The sequence below is a fragment of the Prunus mume genome, linkage group LG5, assembly GCF_029339155.1.
Source record: "Prunus mume cultivar Tortuosa linkage group LG5, ASM2933915v1, whole genome shotgun sequence".
NCBI lineage: Eukaryota > Viridiplantae > Streptophyta > Magnoliopsida > Rosales > Rosaceae > Prunus > Prunus mume.
In genome coordinates, this window is record NC_142702.1 from 23,595,416 (window position 1) to 23,610,599 (window position 15,184).

The 15,184-nt window shown below is 38.4% G+C and overlaps 2 protein-coding genes across 4 annotated transcripts; one reads left to right on the forward strand and one right to left on the reverse strand.

The window, feature by feature from the left end:
- The first annotated feature begins 7,024 nt into the window (after positions 1-7,024).
- LOC103342329 (Tetratricopeptide repeat (TPR)-like superfamily protein) lies at positions 7,025-9,917 on the forward strand. Of its 2 annotated transcripts, XM_089051644.1 has the most exons (2): positions 7,241-7,437; positions 7,548-9,917. In XM_089051644.1, the coding sequence occupies exons 1-2, from the start codon at positions 7,378-7,380 to the stop codon at positions 9,420-9,422; spliced, it is 1,935 nt and encodes a 644-aa protein (XP_088907770.1). In that variant the 5' UTR covers positions 7,241-7,377; the 3' UTR covers positions 9,423-9,917. The 2 variants fall into 2 exon arrangements, with proteins under 2 accessions (XP_008244171.2, XP_088907770.1); XM_008245949.3 differs by having other exon boundaries at positions 7,025-9,917.
- A 54-nt stretch (positions 9,918-9,971) lies between these two features.
- On the reverse strand, positions 9,972-12,815 carry LOC103342328 (putative inactive purple acid phosphatase 29). 2 transcript variants are annotated; one of them, XM_008245948.3, is made up of 4 exons: positions 12,263-12,815; positions 11,575-11,969; positions 10,932-11,382; positions 9,972-10,243 (listed from the first exon to the last, which is right to left on the reverse strand). In XM_008245948.3, exons 1-4 carry the CDS (start codon positions 12,567-12,569, stop codon positions 10,209-10,211), a joined length of 1,188 nt encoding a protein of 395 aa, XP_008244170.2. In that variant the 5' UTR covers positions 12,570-12,815; the 3' UTR covers positions 9,972-10,208. The 2 variants fall into 2 exon arrangements, with proteins under 2 accessions (XP_008244170.2, XP_088907772.1); XM_089051646.1 differs by lacking the exon at positions 9,972-10,243 and having other exon boundaries at positions 10,767-11,382; positions 12,263-12,813.
- Between the last annotated feature and the right edge of the window lie 2,369 nt (positions 12,816-15,184).

Genomic DNA, 15,184 nt, shown 5'->3' on the forward strand with positions numbered 1-15,184 from the left:
AGTTATATATATACTATTGAGTGTCAGCATCTTACTATTGAATGTACATGGAGACCTTCATTCACATTGAGATGATGGAAAGATTTATATTAGCACTTCATATGCACTATGTGAAACTATGTAGTGCCATGCAATCACTAACAAACCACACATATTAGTTGAATTCATGTTTTTTGCATTAGGGAGGATTGGATCGAACCTACTGTTGAAGGAAAATGTGATCCTTCCAACATAATTTTACCATCATTAATTAAATAATGGAATTTTATTATTTTAAGTTCGACCCATTTGAGACGCAGTGTCTCTTAATTAAAATCATTTGCTTCAAGGGAACACTCTTTGATTCCATCATAAAGAAACAGAACGTGTGTGTTTGGTTTCATGGTGCAAATCCATATTTGTTTTCAGGGTGAAATATCCCAACTTTGTTTTCGGGGTGCAAAACCCAATGCTTTGATTTCGGGGTTTATTACCCAATGATGGATTGAACATCCAAGAAATTTTGATTCAAGGGATGCCACCCCACATGGATTGTCATCCATTTGATTGATTAAAGGGTTGCTACCCAACATGGAGGACCTTAATGTTGGAATTTTAAAAGGTTTTAAAATTTTAACTTTTTTATTTATTTAATTATTTTGGCTGTTTTATTTTATTATTGTAGGGGTTATAAATATTTAATATTCAGGTTTTATTTATGGTTGGTGAATGCCTTAATTTTTTGGTTGGTGAACTTTTATGGTTGGTGAAGGTTACATGTCTCCTTCACATTTGAACACACACAATACACCATACGAATATCACATACCACAATCATCACCACAAACTAATTCTCTCTTTTTCTACTTATATATATATATATATATATATATATATTATCTACTTTATATTATTATTTTGGGCAATGATTATGTGACTTGGATACCTATATCCGTCCGAGTTTGGTACAAGGGGTCGTATCTTGGATTCTCGTAGACCGTTAGTACCTATACTTAGGAAGGCTACAAAGGCTTTAGGACAACGTCTTTGACGTGCTTCACTATACCATACTCACCTTCTTACTTATTATTTATTTTCCTTTTACTTACCTATTATTTTGTTTTCTTCAATTTCATTATACCTTTAAAGCTCTCCAATTTGTTTATATGTTATTTATAATATAAATGTTTTTGTATTTCGCTTTACGGAAAAGGAAAACTATATTTTTTACAAAACTTAAGAGAGGAGCCTTGATTGCCTATATCATTTTTATTCAGCATGGCTGTGCTCCATTCTTTCTCTCTACAACCGGCCGGCTGTTCCCCCCTCCCCCCCTTTTTCTTTTCTCTCCTCCTTTTTATAGTCCTTATGAGAGAGATTTGAGATGGAAGAATTCGCATTCAAATTGGATTCCTCCTCCCCTTTATCAGATGAGGACCAGACTCACGCAACATTGTGGGGCTTATCCAAACTCATGTTTGATTTTGTGTGTGTGTGTGCGTTTTTGAAGGAAAATGTGATCATTCCTACATAATTTCACCGTCACTAATTAAATAATGGGGTTTTATTATTTTAGGTTCGACCCATTTAAGACGCAGTGTCTCTTAAATTACAATCACTTACTTCAAGGGAGCACTCTTTGATTCCATAATAAAGAAATAGAACGTATGTGTTTGGTTTTCCGGCTGCTCCCAAGTCCAACCTCAGGGTACCTATGTATCCCTTGCGGGAATCAAGCCATTCGTAGTTCAAAGAATTGCAATGACTAAATGACTCATTGCAAAAAAGGGAAATTTCAATGAATTTGATTGAAAAAAAGTGTTTGAGTGAATTTAGCTGAATAAACTAGGGATTCGATTTTGATATGTGTTTGGGGTGAATTTGATTAAGAATAAACCAAGGATTCAAACTTGGTTGCGGTTGCGTCTATTGAGATGCTAGACTGCTTACGTATTCCTGAAGGGATCAAACCAATGTAGTTCGGAATTGATTTGTGTGAAGATAGATATTTGATTTGTGGGAATTTGGTTGATGTAACCAATGATTCAAATTTGGTTGCTATTGCGTCTATTAAGATGCTAGACTGCTTACGTACCCTTAACGGGATCAAATCTATGTACCATTGCCGCAAGCTACCAAGGGGTACTAGCCCCTTTTTCTTTTATTATTTCTTTTCTGTACTTATTTTTCTGTTGCCTGACATCTTTCCTTTCTTCTTTGCTGGCCCATTTGTAACATCTCACATCGACCAACAGAGAGGGGGTGATGTGCCTTATATGTACATGCCCACCTCCATCTAGTACGAGGTCTTTTGGGAGCTCACTGGCTTCGGAGTCATGGGAACTCCAAAGTTAAGCGAGTTGGGGCTAAAGCAATCCCATGATGGGTGACCCACTAGGAAGTTGCTCGTGAGTTCCTAGTAACAAAACTGTGAGAGCAAAGAGGGAGGCCCAAAACGGACAATATCGTGCTACGGCGGAGCCGATCTCGGGATGTGACACATTAGTCTTCAACCCTTTAGCCAAACGAAGTGGCGTACAACCACTTCCCTCTTTCTCTGCTTTTTTCATTCTTCTTTTTTGTTGTTGTCTTCTTTGTAGACTTTACTTTTCCTTTTTTTTCCTTTTTTCTTTGCTACCAACAAATGTCGCTGTCCCTTTTATCCATCCTTTTTGTTGTTTGTTGTTGCTAACAACACCAAGCTAACACCCCAAAAAAAAAAACATGGTTGTGTTCAACTTTTTTTTTTCTCAGTATATCGCCTCTGTATGCACCAGAACTTCTTCCAAAACAAAATACAAACCTTCTCCATTTTTTTTTCTACTGTAGCAAACTTTTGTTTTGTTTTAATCTATCTCAATGCAAACAATTGATTTTTTATTTTTATTTTGATTTTTTGTTTCAGAGCAGTCCAGACACAGAAGATATTAATGTGCCTTTGTTTTTTTGACAGAGAGGGAGAAAATTGATCAGATTCTCCAGATTCTCCAAAGGCAGAGGTTCCATTTGTATTTGCTGTGAGATTAAACCCCTCCCCACGGTTTTGTTTGTGGATTTTGCACCCAAATTGGACCTGTCATCCAGAAAACTGAGTGAATGAGCTTTATGCCCAAAATGGATATATCACAGAGTATTTGATTGAGGGTTACACGCCCATGATGGGTTTTGTAACCTAGATTTTTTTGGGGTGCAAAACCCAAAGTCTTGATTGAGGGTGAAACACCCAGACTTTATTTCTAGGGTGCAATACCCAAACTTGTTTACAGGGTGCAAACCCGTATTTGTTTTCAGAGTGAAATACCCAAGCTTTGTTTCAGGGGTGCAAAACCCAATGCTTTGATTTCAAAGTTTATTACCCAATGATGGATTGAACATCCAAGAAATTTTGATTCAAGGGATGCCACCCCCATATGGATTGCCATCCATTTGATTGACTAAAGGGTTGTCATCCAACATGAAGGACATCAAGAGAGGAGCCTTGATTGCCTCTGTCATTTTTCTTCAGCATGGATGTGCCCTATTCTTCCCCAAGCCTTGCTGCATCCTTTTTTATTTTTTATTTTTTATTTTTGTATCTCTCTACAGCCTGTCAGCTGTCCCCTCTTTTTCTTTTCTCTCCTCCTTTTTTATAGAGTCCTTATGAGAGAGATTTGAGATGGAAGAATTCCCATTCAAATTGGATTACTCTTCCCCTTTATCTTATTATCCTTTTTCCTTATTTATTGAATCATGATCCTTTCCTTTTCTTTAGGCATAAGATTAGGAACAATATGACTTCCAGGTAGTTTCAAACTTGTTTTGAAAACAAGCATAGGGTGAGGACCAGACTCACGCAACATTGTGGGGCTTATCCAAACCCATGTTTGAATTTTTTATTTTTTATTTTTTGGTGCATTTTTTAAGGAAAATGTGATCCTCCCAACATAATTTCACCACCACTAATTAAATAATAGGGTTTTATTATTTTAGGTTCAACCCATTTGAGACGCAGTGTCTCTTAATTACAATCCCTTACTTTAAGGGAACACCTTTGATTCCATCATAAAGAAACAGAACGTGTGTGTTTGGTTTTGCGGCTGCTCCCAAGTCTAACCTCAAGGTGCCTATGTATCCCTTATAGGAATTAAGCCACTCATAGTTCAAAGAATTGCAATGAATAAATGACTCATTACAAATAGGGAAAATTTCAATGAATTTGATTGAAAAAAGTGTTTAAGTGAATTTAGCTGAATAAACCAGGGATTCGATTTTGATATGTGTTTGGGGTGAATTTGGTTAAGAATAAACCAGTGATTCAAATTTGGTTGCGGTTGCGTCTATTGAGATGCTAGACTACCTACGTACCTCTGACGGGATCAAACTAACGTAGTTCAGAATTGATTTGTGTGAAGATAGATATTTGATTTGTGGGAATTTGGTTTGATCCCATTAAGGCTATGTACCCTTAATGGGATCAAACCGACGTAGTTCCAAAATTTGGAAATAAATGGGTAAGTGTGGCTCAAAAATTTAGAATTTGTGTCTTTGAGACAATTTGAAGATTTTCATAGGTAGATGACCCATAGAAAAAATTGGAGATTAATGGATAAGTGTGGACCATTAATTGAGAATTTGTGTTTGATTTGATTTTAATCTCATTGGAATTTTCATGGATAGATAACCCATGAGAAAAATTGAAAATTAATGGGCGAGTGTAGCCCACTAATTGAGAATTTGTGTTTGAGAGATTTGAATTTAGTCTCATTGAAATTTGCATGGATAGATGACCCATGAGAAAAATTGGAAATTAATGGGTAAGTTTAGCCCATTAATTGAGAAATTGTGTTTAAAAGATTTGAAATTAATCTCAATAAAATTTGCATGGGTAGATGACCCATGAGAAAAATTAGATGGTGTTGTACATTTTTTCTTTTTGTCAATGTCCAAGAAAAATAATGAGCAATTTTAATTAACCCACTAATTTTCTAAAATTGACATTTGCCTTTGGTCCCAAATATGGCTATGAGGATTTTTTATTATAAAATTAATCCATTAACCATATAATGGGAAATTTGGGCCTATGCAAATTTAATGGGTAATTATTTGGATTACCCATTAATTACTATGGGCTTTTGAGAGTCAATAGACAATTATTTTTGACAGCCCATTATTCTATTTGGGCCTTTGATTTTTTTTTTGTCAGTTAGCCCACGAGCAAGGAGCCTAGAAAAGCTTTGGTCCAGCAACCGATTGAAACAACTTGATTTCTATTTTTTTTTTTTTTTTTTTTTTTTTGTTTTAGTTTTAGAGCAGTGCAGACACAAAAGAAATTAGTGTGCCTTTGTTTTTTTGGACATAGAGGGAGAAAATTGATCATATTCTCGAAAGGCAGAGGTAGAACCCATTTTTATTTGTTGTGAGATTAACACCCCCTCTCCCCCAAAAAAATGATTTTGTTTGTGGGTTTTGTACCCAAATTGGACCTGTCATCCAGAGAACTCAGTGAATGAGCTTTATGCCCAAAATGAATATATCACAAAGTGTTTGATTGAGAGTTACACACCCATGATGGATTTTGTATCCAATATTTTTTTTGGGTGTAAAACCCAAAGCCTTGATTGAGGGTGAAATACCCAGACTTTATTTCTAGGGTGCAATACCCAAACTTGTTTTCAGGGTGCGAACCCATATATTGTTTTCAGGGTGAAATACCCAAGCTTTGTTTCTGGGGTGCAAAACTCAATGCTTTGATTTAAGGGTTTATCACCCAATGATGGATTGAACATCCAAGAAATTTTGATTCAAGGGATGTCACCCCACATGGATTGCCATCCATTTGATTGATTAAAGGGTTGTCACCCAACATGGAGGACCTCAAGAGAGGAGCCTTGATTGCCTCTGTCATTTTTCTTCAGCATGGCTGTGCTCCATTCTTCCCCAAGCCTTGCCGCATCTTTCTTTTTTTTTTTTTTTTTGTATCTCTTTACAGCCTGCTGGCTGTCTCCCTTTTTCTTCTCTCCTCCTTTTTATAGAGTCCTTATGAGAGAGATTTGAGATGGAAGAATTCCCATTCAAATTGGATTACTCCTCCCCCTTATCTGATTATCCTCTTCCCTTATTTATTGAATCATGATCCCTTCCTTTTCTCTAAGCATAAGATTAGGAACAATATGACTTCCAGGGTATGACTTCCAGGGTGTTTCAAACTTGTTTTGAAAACAAGCATAGGGTGAGGACCAGACACAAGCAACATTGTGGGGCTTATCCAATCCCATGTTTATTTATTTTATTTTTTGGTGAATTTTTTTGGTTCAGCACCTGCTAAGACATCTTACTTTACAGCTCGCTTCATACTCTCTTTTACAATTAGAGAGTTCAGTGTTGCCCATACCAGGGAAGGGCCCAAGCCCCAAATTTGTCTTCCAACAGGTTGAAGCTGCCAGGGCAGCTACTGGGGCCCACAAAAACAGGTCTTCCCTCAGGCAAAACGAGCCCGTGCTCTAGCCTTGATTTGTGTCGCAACAACAAAAAAATTAAAACAAAAAGAAAAAAATCTACAAAAACTCTATGCAAAGAATTTCAGAATTTTTAAAAAATAAATACTTAGTCATATTCTTCACTTTCCACACCAAAACTCTATGCAAATTACTCTCCTCATAGCTCGTATGAATAGTGGTTGACATGGCAATGGGTGGAAATACCACAACGTTTTGCAAGGGCTGCCACTATTCACGTAAATAGTAACAACCCTTACTTTGCCCTTACCTTTTGCAATGACAAATGGGTGGAAATGCTCTTAAAGTCAACAATGTAAAAACTCCATTGATCTTCTTTTTTACACTGAAAATGGCTTATCATAATTTTAATCTCAACTCAGTTCTCCATCATTTCATTGGATGATGCCATTATAGTTTGAGTGAAACAGGAGAAGAGCCCAAACAACAAAACTAACCCATCAAAGAACTGGGCCTGGCTAACAACAGAAAAAGTGCCTTACCAAGTGCAGCCCAATTGAAGTAAAAACTGCTAAACAGTTAATATAGTTTGTTTTCTCATCAGTAGTGATTTATGTTTTCGGAGATGCAATGCGCCATGGAAGGCCTTTCCTGGTCAAAGAGCAGCGCAGTGCTTCTCAACTGGGGGACATACTGCTTGTGGCCTCCATCACTAAGACTCTCTCAAGCTCAGGCACTCGCAACCTCCCCGACCCTCACACCCTTTCACTCTCCGAGCCTCTTCTGCTTCAAATCCTCCGCGCCCAATCCCTCCAGCCTTCCAAAAAACTCGACTTTTTCAAATGGTGCTCTCTCACGCATAACATCAAACACTCGACGCGCACCTACTCCCACATCCTCTGCACCGCTTCCCGCGCCGGCTTCCTCCACGAGGTCCCGCATTTGCTTCACTCCATGAAAGAAGATGGGGTTGTGGTTGATTCCCAGACCTTCAAAGCCTTGCTCGACGCGTTTATTCGTTCAGGTAAGTTTGACTATGCGCTTGAAATCTTGGACATTATGGAAGAGGTGGGTGCTAGCTTGAACACAGATATGTATAACTCGGTTCTTGTTGCTCTGGTTAGGAAAAACCAGGTGGGTTTAGCGATGTCCATTTTGCTTAAGCTTCTGGAAGGAGGCTGCTCCACCCAGGTACCCAATTCCATTGCCTCCAATGAATTGCTGGTTGCTCTTAGAAAAGCTGACATGAGGGTTGAGTTTAAGCAAGTGTTTGATAAGCTTAGAGAGAATAAGGGGTTTGAGATGGATAATTGGGGCTACAATATTTGTATTCATGCATTTGGGTGTTGGGGTGATCTGGGTACTAGTCTAAGCCTCTTCAAGGAGATGAAAGACTCTAACTTGGAATCAGTGGGTCCAGATTTGCCTACTTATAATAGCCTCATTCATGTGCTCTGCTTGGTTGGGAAGGTGAATGATGCACTTACTGTATGGGAGGAATTGAAGGGCTCTGGCCATGAGCCTGACGCCATCACCTATCGAATTCTTATTCAAGGATGTTGTAAATCTTATCGAATAGATGAAGCCACCAACATTTTTAGTCAAATGCAGCTCAATGGATATATCCCGGATACCATTGTTTATAATTCTCTCCTAGATGGGTTATTCAAGGCCAGGAAGGTTAATGATGGCTGCCACCTCTTTGAGAAAATGGTTCAGAACGGGGTGAGAGCCTCAACTTGGACGTATAATATTCTCGTTGATGGTTTATTTAAGAATGGAAGAGCTGAGGCTGCTTACACCCTATTTTGTGACTTAAAGAAGAAGGGTCAGTTTGTGGATGGTGTTACATACAGCATTGTTGTGTTGCAACATTGTAAGGAAGGTCTGCTTGAGAAAGCGTTAGGGTTGGTGGAAGAAATGGAAAGGAGAGGCTTTGCTGTTGATTTAGTTACCATATCATCACTCTTGATTGGGCTGTATAAAGAAGGTAGGTGGGATTGGACAGACAAACTCATGAAGCATATTAGAAATGGTAATCTAGTGCCAAGTGTTCTTAAATGGAAGGCCGATATGGAGGCTTCAATGAAAACTCCGCAGAGCAGCAGAAAGGATTACACACAATTGTTCCCAAGTAAAGGTGGCTTTAGCGAGATTATGAGTTTAATAAACTCTGCTAACTCAACAATGGATGCAGACCTTGATTCAGAGGATGCCAGAGTTAAAGATGATGATAAGAATGTGTCCACCGATACTGATCAGTGGTCATCATCTCCATATATGGATCAATTGGCTAATCAGCTTAAGCCCGTTGACCACTCCTCTCAGCTGTTTTCATTGTCTAGGGGGCGAAGAGTTCAGGACAAAGGGGAAAGCTCATTTGATATTGATATGGTCAATACTTTTTTGTCTTTATTCTTGGCCAAGGGAAAGCTGAGCTTAGCTTGCAAATTGTTTGAGATTTTCAGTGATCTGGGTGAAAACCCAGTGAGTTACACTTATAATTCCATGATGAGTTCGTTCGTCAAGAAGGGCTACTTCAATGAGGCATGGGGTGTACTCAATGAAATGGGAGAAAAGGTTTGCCCCACAGACATAGCAACATACAATGTGATAATTCAAGGCCTGGGGAAGATGGGAAGAGCTGATTTAGCCAGTTGTGTTCTGGATAAACTAATGAAGCAGGGTGGGTATCTTGACGTGGTTATGTATAACACCTTGATTAATGCACTGGGGAAGGCTAGCCGGATTGATGAAGTAAACAAGCTCTTTGAGCAGATGAAGAGTAGTGGAATAAATCCTGATGTTGTCACTTTTAATACACTTATTGAAGTTCATAGTAAAGCAGGTCGACTCAAAGATGCATATAAATTTTTGAAAATGATGCTGGATGCTGGCTGCTCCCCCAACCATGTTACAGACACTACTTTAGATTTTCTGGGAAAGGAGATTGAGAAATTGAGATATCAGAAGGCATCCATGGTGCGTAATAAGGATGATTTCCGCTGAAAAGAATTTGTTCTATTCAGTTCGAGTGTAGTTGAACATGTTGTGACTTTCAAGTCATGTGAAATGAGAATTTGATAGGCACGCCCTCTGAAGTGCCTTTGGGGACTATGGATATAGTCTATCAACTTTGGTCCTTTCTCTTAACTTTGTTAAGGTAGCTCTGCCTGAGCAAGTGGTAGAGATTGTGGATCCCGTTCTTGTTCTAGAAAAAGTGGAAGTGGAGACGAGCTCAAACAATCGTGTTAAGAAGGATAGGGCGAGGATTCGCATCATAATTGAAGAAAGCTTGAGTTCAATTCTAGAAATTGGTGTCGCTTGCTCTGCAGAGTTGCGTGGAGAAAGGTTGGATATCAGTTATGCCATGGCTGAGAATACTGATGATATGCTGCGTTAGCTTGTAAATTTTACTGTTTCCTTGAGTGAAAGAAGAAGCTTTCATATTTGATAATTTTACTATTTCCTTAAGTGAAAGAAGAAGTTTTCATATTTGCTTAATCAATAGCCACAGTATAGTGGATAACTTGTTCAACAGCCCGAAGTGCCCAAAACTTTGACAAAATTCCCCTGATAATTTATATTTTGTTGCCTCCTCCTTTGCCATTATTCAAAACGCAGTTACATAGAATACAATGACTTAACACATAATCTCCTTCCGTAAATCAATTTCATTTATTGTCTGTTACGTTACAACAACACGTATGACAATTACCCCACTAGACTTTTTCACTTCTCATGCCTACTTGCCTAACAACTCTCCCTACGTGCGATCTTGCATATGGTCATTACTCAAGTACCACCAACGGGTTTCTTTCTACGCATACCTGTCCAACAGAGATGAAATAAGCAATTGTGAGAAAAAGCAGGTGGCAGTGTGTAAGAAATAGGAATGCATTTTGACCTTTGCATCAAGGATTATACAAAAATGACATTTGAATCTAATACAATGTTTGACACAAATCATCATAATCATAATTCAAGATCGGATGTATATCCAGTTTCTCTTTTCTAATTTTGAGTGGGAAAATTGGGAGGAGGTGTTTCGCAAAGATGGTCCAATTTTGAGGAAGCTGTAATCTGTAAGAGGGTTACGGCATTACTTCCAACAGATCTTGGCAACAAGCAATGATGGCTTGTGATCAACACATTCTGGAAGAATGTATTTTCTTGGGGAATTGGCTATGGAGAAGGTGGAAAACTAAGCTGCACGGCTAAAAACAAAATTCTAGATCCTGTCACATAAACTTGGGGTTGAAAAACTTGACAAGTTGTTTCAGAAAACTGCAACTTTGAGTGAATAGGCAGAAGTTTTGGGCAATGGAACATCTCCACATTTATGCAGGGTCATAACAAAAACGAAGGTATTATCATTTACAAATTTGCAAGTGTCTCGTTAACATCTCATAAAAGATAAATTCTATCATTTATATGTTCCTAGATCACTTAGCAACGTCTAGAATGAGCTAGGAATAGGGCACTGAAGTTTTTCGTTGTCCTTTAAGGAGTACGTACCCGCAGAGCTCTTGCTCCAGAGAACCTGACCATCAATAGCAGTGAGGTGCTGATCATCAAGGCGCTTCCAAGTTTTGATTGACTTGACTGCTCCCCAACCTCCCTTTTCGGATTTCTCTAAGCTTGCTACCACCACCCTTGATCTCCTATCCCATCCAGCCTTCCCATAAGCGTGATATCCAAAGCCCCCAGCATAACAAAGGTTTATACCAGATAGCTCCCCACAGAAGTCATTGAGGTGATCATGGCCTATGAAAGCTGCCTTCACATCTCCTGCTGCGACCATGGTTGTGAAAAAGCCAGAGTTCACAGAAGCAGAGCTAATTCCTTCCTGCCTCACTCCTGTAAAGTTTGATGAGTCAAAACTAGCAAATTCTGGTAATGGTATGTGAAAGAATGTGAGCCCTGGCGCAGGTGCTTTCTGTGCCTGTGGCTTGCTCGTGTATGCTTTCTGCAGGGTAAAACAAAAAGTTTTATCAACTGTGTCATCAGAATTAACCAGAAACCAAGATAATTATTCAGTTTGAATATTAACCAACACAAAATAATCCATTGGTAGGTATTATGCATGGGTTGATAGAAATGACTTGTGAAGGTAAATGTGGTCCAGCAAAACTGGTGAATGAAATAGCGAGGTTAGTACCCGAAGCTTTGCGGAAGTTCGTTCGAACCAATATTGCTGGGAGGGTTTGATCCAACCATAGCCACCTATGGAGGGAACCGTGGAGTAATCTCCACTGTCAAGGAAGTAGAGATTAAGAACCGATTTGTTTTCAAAACCAGAGCCCTCAACTCCAGAGACCTCCAGGTTATAGTTCCCAAAACCATCAATAACATCTTGGTCCAAAGGATTAACTTGAGCCCGAGTGTTCTGCAACCCAACTATGTGTTTCATCACCCCTTCCCTCGAAAGGTCGGATTCCTGATCATGATTCCCCAAAACAGCTGTCCATGGGATGTTGGAGGAGATTGCTGGGGCAAATGCCTCATTCAAAGACTTAGCACCATCCGCGGCATCAAACCCATATATGTTATCTCCTGTTGCACACAGGTCACATAGGAAATCCAATCAGAAATGCAAGGACCAGAGCTAAATCAAAACTTGCTAAGCAAAGCATGCCTAACGGTGGCAGTGAGTGATTCATCTTTGTCAAATACCAAGGCACAAACCAAATTTCACTGCCCATCAGATAATAAAACAACCCATCCTATTGGCATAATCCCAGAGATGGGCTGTAACTCTTTATTATCTGATGGGCAGTGAAATTTGGTATTATGAAATTGAATATGAACATCAGTTAATAAGGACAAAGAAATGAGAGAATAAATACCAGTGAAAACAATGAGATTGGGCTTCTCAGCTTGAATCATGCGGTGAACAAAGGCGGTGGTGTTGAGGTCAGAGCAAGTTGGAAACTGGCTCGGCAACACGTCCAAACAAGTCGTGGTCTTGCCATTCCCATAGTGCATATCAGCCACTTGCAGGATCTTAAACTGCCCATCTGACCCAAACCTCAGCTTCTTCTTCTCACCTCCTTCTTGGTGGTGTTGTTTTGCTGCAGCCAAGACCCAGATGGGAAGCAAAGCCGCCGCCACCACCACCATTAAAAATGGAATCTTTACCTCCTTCATCGTCATCTTCAATGCACCAATCTCATCTTGCAGAACCACAGGTTTTACTTATATGAGAGAGAGTCTGAACAACCATTAGAAATTCAACACTTTGCATTTAATCGTTTCTCCAACAATCAAACAAAAGTCTGAATCTTGTCCGTCTGTATAATTTGTTTGTTGGTAGATATCTCTCTCTGTATGATTTAATTAACAATAAATATCACGAGACAGAATTGACAGAATTTCTGTAAGCATATTCCATGGCCGATTAAAGTGAGCTAATCAGCATGGCTTTGTGTCATTGTAAGTATGTCACACAAGCTTGTTTTCTTGCTGGCACGTGCCAGTCCCTCATTGGAATTTCCAGCCATATTATAAAAAGAAAATAACAAAAGAAAACTGTTGTCCTTTTAACACATGAATTACAATTTACACCTGACTACGTACGTATGAGGTTGGCTTTCCTTTTGTTTCAGGAGAGAGAGACTTTCTCTGTCTTATCATTAAATATGGGTAATCCTGCTTTTCTGTTCACTTATTATTGACTAAACCAAAACCACAAATAATCTTTTTTGGTTTATATGGAAAATACTTTTAGGTTTTAGACATAAAAAAAATTTCACTTTTGGAAAAAGCCAAAGCTTTTTCAAAAAAGACAAAAAAACCACTCAACTTTCAAATCAAAGACATGCAAATGTATTGGATTCCTTAGAAATCTAAAAATAAATAAGGGCATTTTTGTCTATTTTTGCTTCTTTTAAAATTTTTCTCTCTCCTTTTGCTTTTTCCAAAATGTCCCGAGCTTCTCTAAAAGTAGAAACTCCTACTTTACCGTCAATTAGAATTTAATTCATTATTTTTGTAAACATGTCAAACTGTTATTTGTATGAAATAGAAATGTCACATTTCGGGGAAAGAGGGAAGAAGCGTCCGGTAAATATGTGTCAGCTCTTGCTTTAATACATTCTTAGTAAACAACAGTACAATAAAAAAAAATTCTGGCTGAAATAGATTAGTGGAATTGTTTATTGGAGAAACTATTAGAAAATAGTAATAAAGCTGTGTTGTATGATCAAAATCAAACACTTGTGTTGCATGGTGACTTGGTGTGCCTTGTAGGCTTTTGTAGTTCATTATATGTCTTGACTTCTTGCTGCAACTTGAGGGTGTGAATATGAATGATCATTATTATTTATGGTCATCAATACATGTCAGCTATTTATTTTGCTTTCAGGCCTCCGCATGTTCAACTGTGAAACACAATGAGAAATTTATGCAAGCCTTTAACTCATCATGTAGGGTCTTGTAGCTGTTAAACTGTTAGCTCTCATGGTGGTCAATATGATTGCATGGAAGCAGGTGCTGTATGGCAACTGGGTAGCAGCATGTCTTTGTACTGATGGGCAACAAAATACTTTATAGTATGACTGTTAGGAGAGGTGAGAATCTAGCCAGGCAATCTAAAATAAGGCAAGTTTTCTTTTTCATAGTCAACATGTTTCTGGTCTCCAATGCTGCTAGGTCAAGAACAGAACTCTCCTTAAAGCAAATTTCAAGATCCTTTGTTTTTCAATCATATCTGTCGAACATATAATAATTAGAATCCTATACCAGCTGCTTTTCAGCTCTCGCAGGACAAATAGAGGGCCGAAAAACACCGAGACCTAACAAGCCTAAACTCATTGAATTACCTCACTGTAAAACATTCTCTTTACATGTAACATACTCAAAGGTTTAATCTTTAAAGTTTAAAACAATACACAGAGAAAATCTTTCGAACAATTCTACTAATTTTACAGCACAGGTAAAGTGAAACTATCATTTTGGGATGCTCATCTTATTTTCACCTCTAAGTTAGAGTTCTCTGAAGAAAGATCATGATCCATTAGCATAATTTCCCACTACTCATGTAGCTAAGCACATGCCAGGACAACTCTTCCACACATTACCGGGGGAAGATACAGCCGCTAACACTTTAGCTACTATACCTTTTCCTTTGCAGCAGATCCACCAGTGGGATTCTGTTGGTTAAAAAGAAAAAGGTTCCTACTTCCTAGAAAAGAAAGGGGGAAGGGGTCCTGGAACTGTTTCTTTGTACACTGACAAAGCTAACAGCTAGCTTTGAGGTGAAAATAAGATGAGGGGGAAGGGGTCCTGGAACTATTTTCAAATATGTATTTGAAAATAGAAAGCTAAATAGGTGATGGTGGGTAAAGCTGATTGCACTTTTGCATCAAATATTCCAATAAATGAGTGTTTAAAATGAGTAGAATAACTAGAAAACACAATGGTTCATACAAGATTCCCTAGAGAAGGGAAAAAGTGACATTCAGCAATGTTAAAGTTCAAACACGATGTAACCTTGGATACCAATGGAAGTTTTTGAAGTTTCACAAAAGTAGGCAAATGATATATATCCTGGTTATAGAGATTATTACTGCTTTTCTAATTCATTCCTGCTGGCTTCCATTGCACAAGTTGGGTCCATATGCATCCCAATTGAAAAATGTTCTGGAATGAATCGTATCTTGGTGATACTTTAAATAACTTGTCAAACAAACATCTTCATCTTCTGGTGTTACATCTAACAGTATAGACTTCGATCTCAGTTATTCGTAACACAACCAAATTTAAGAACA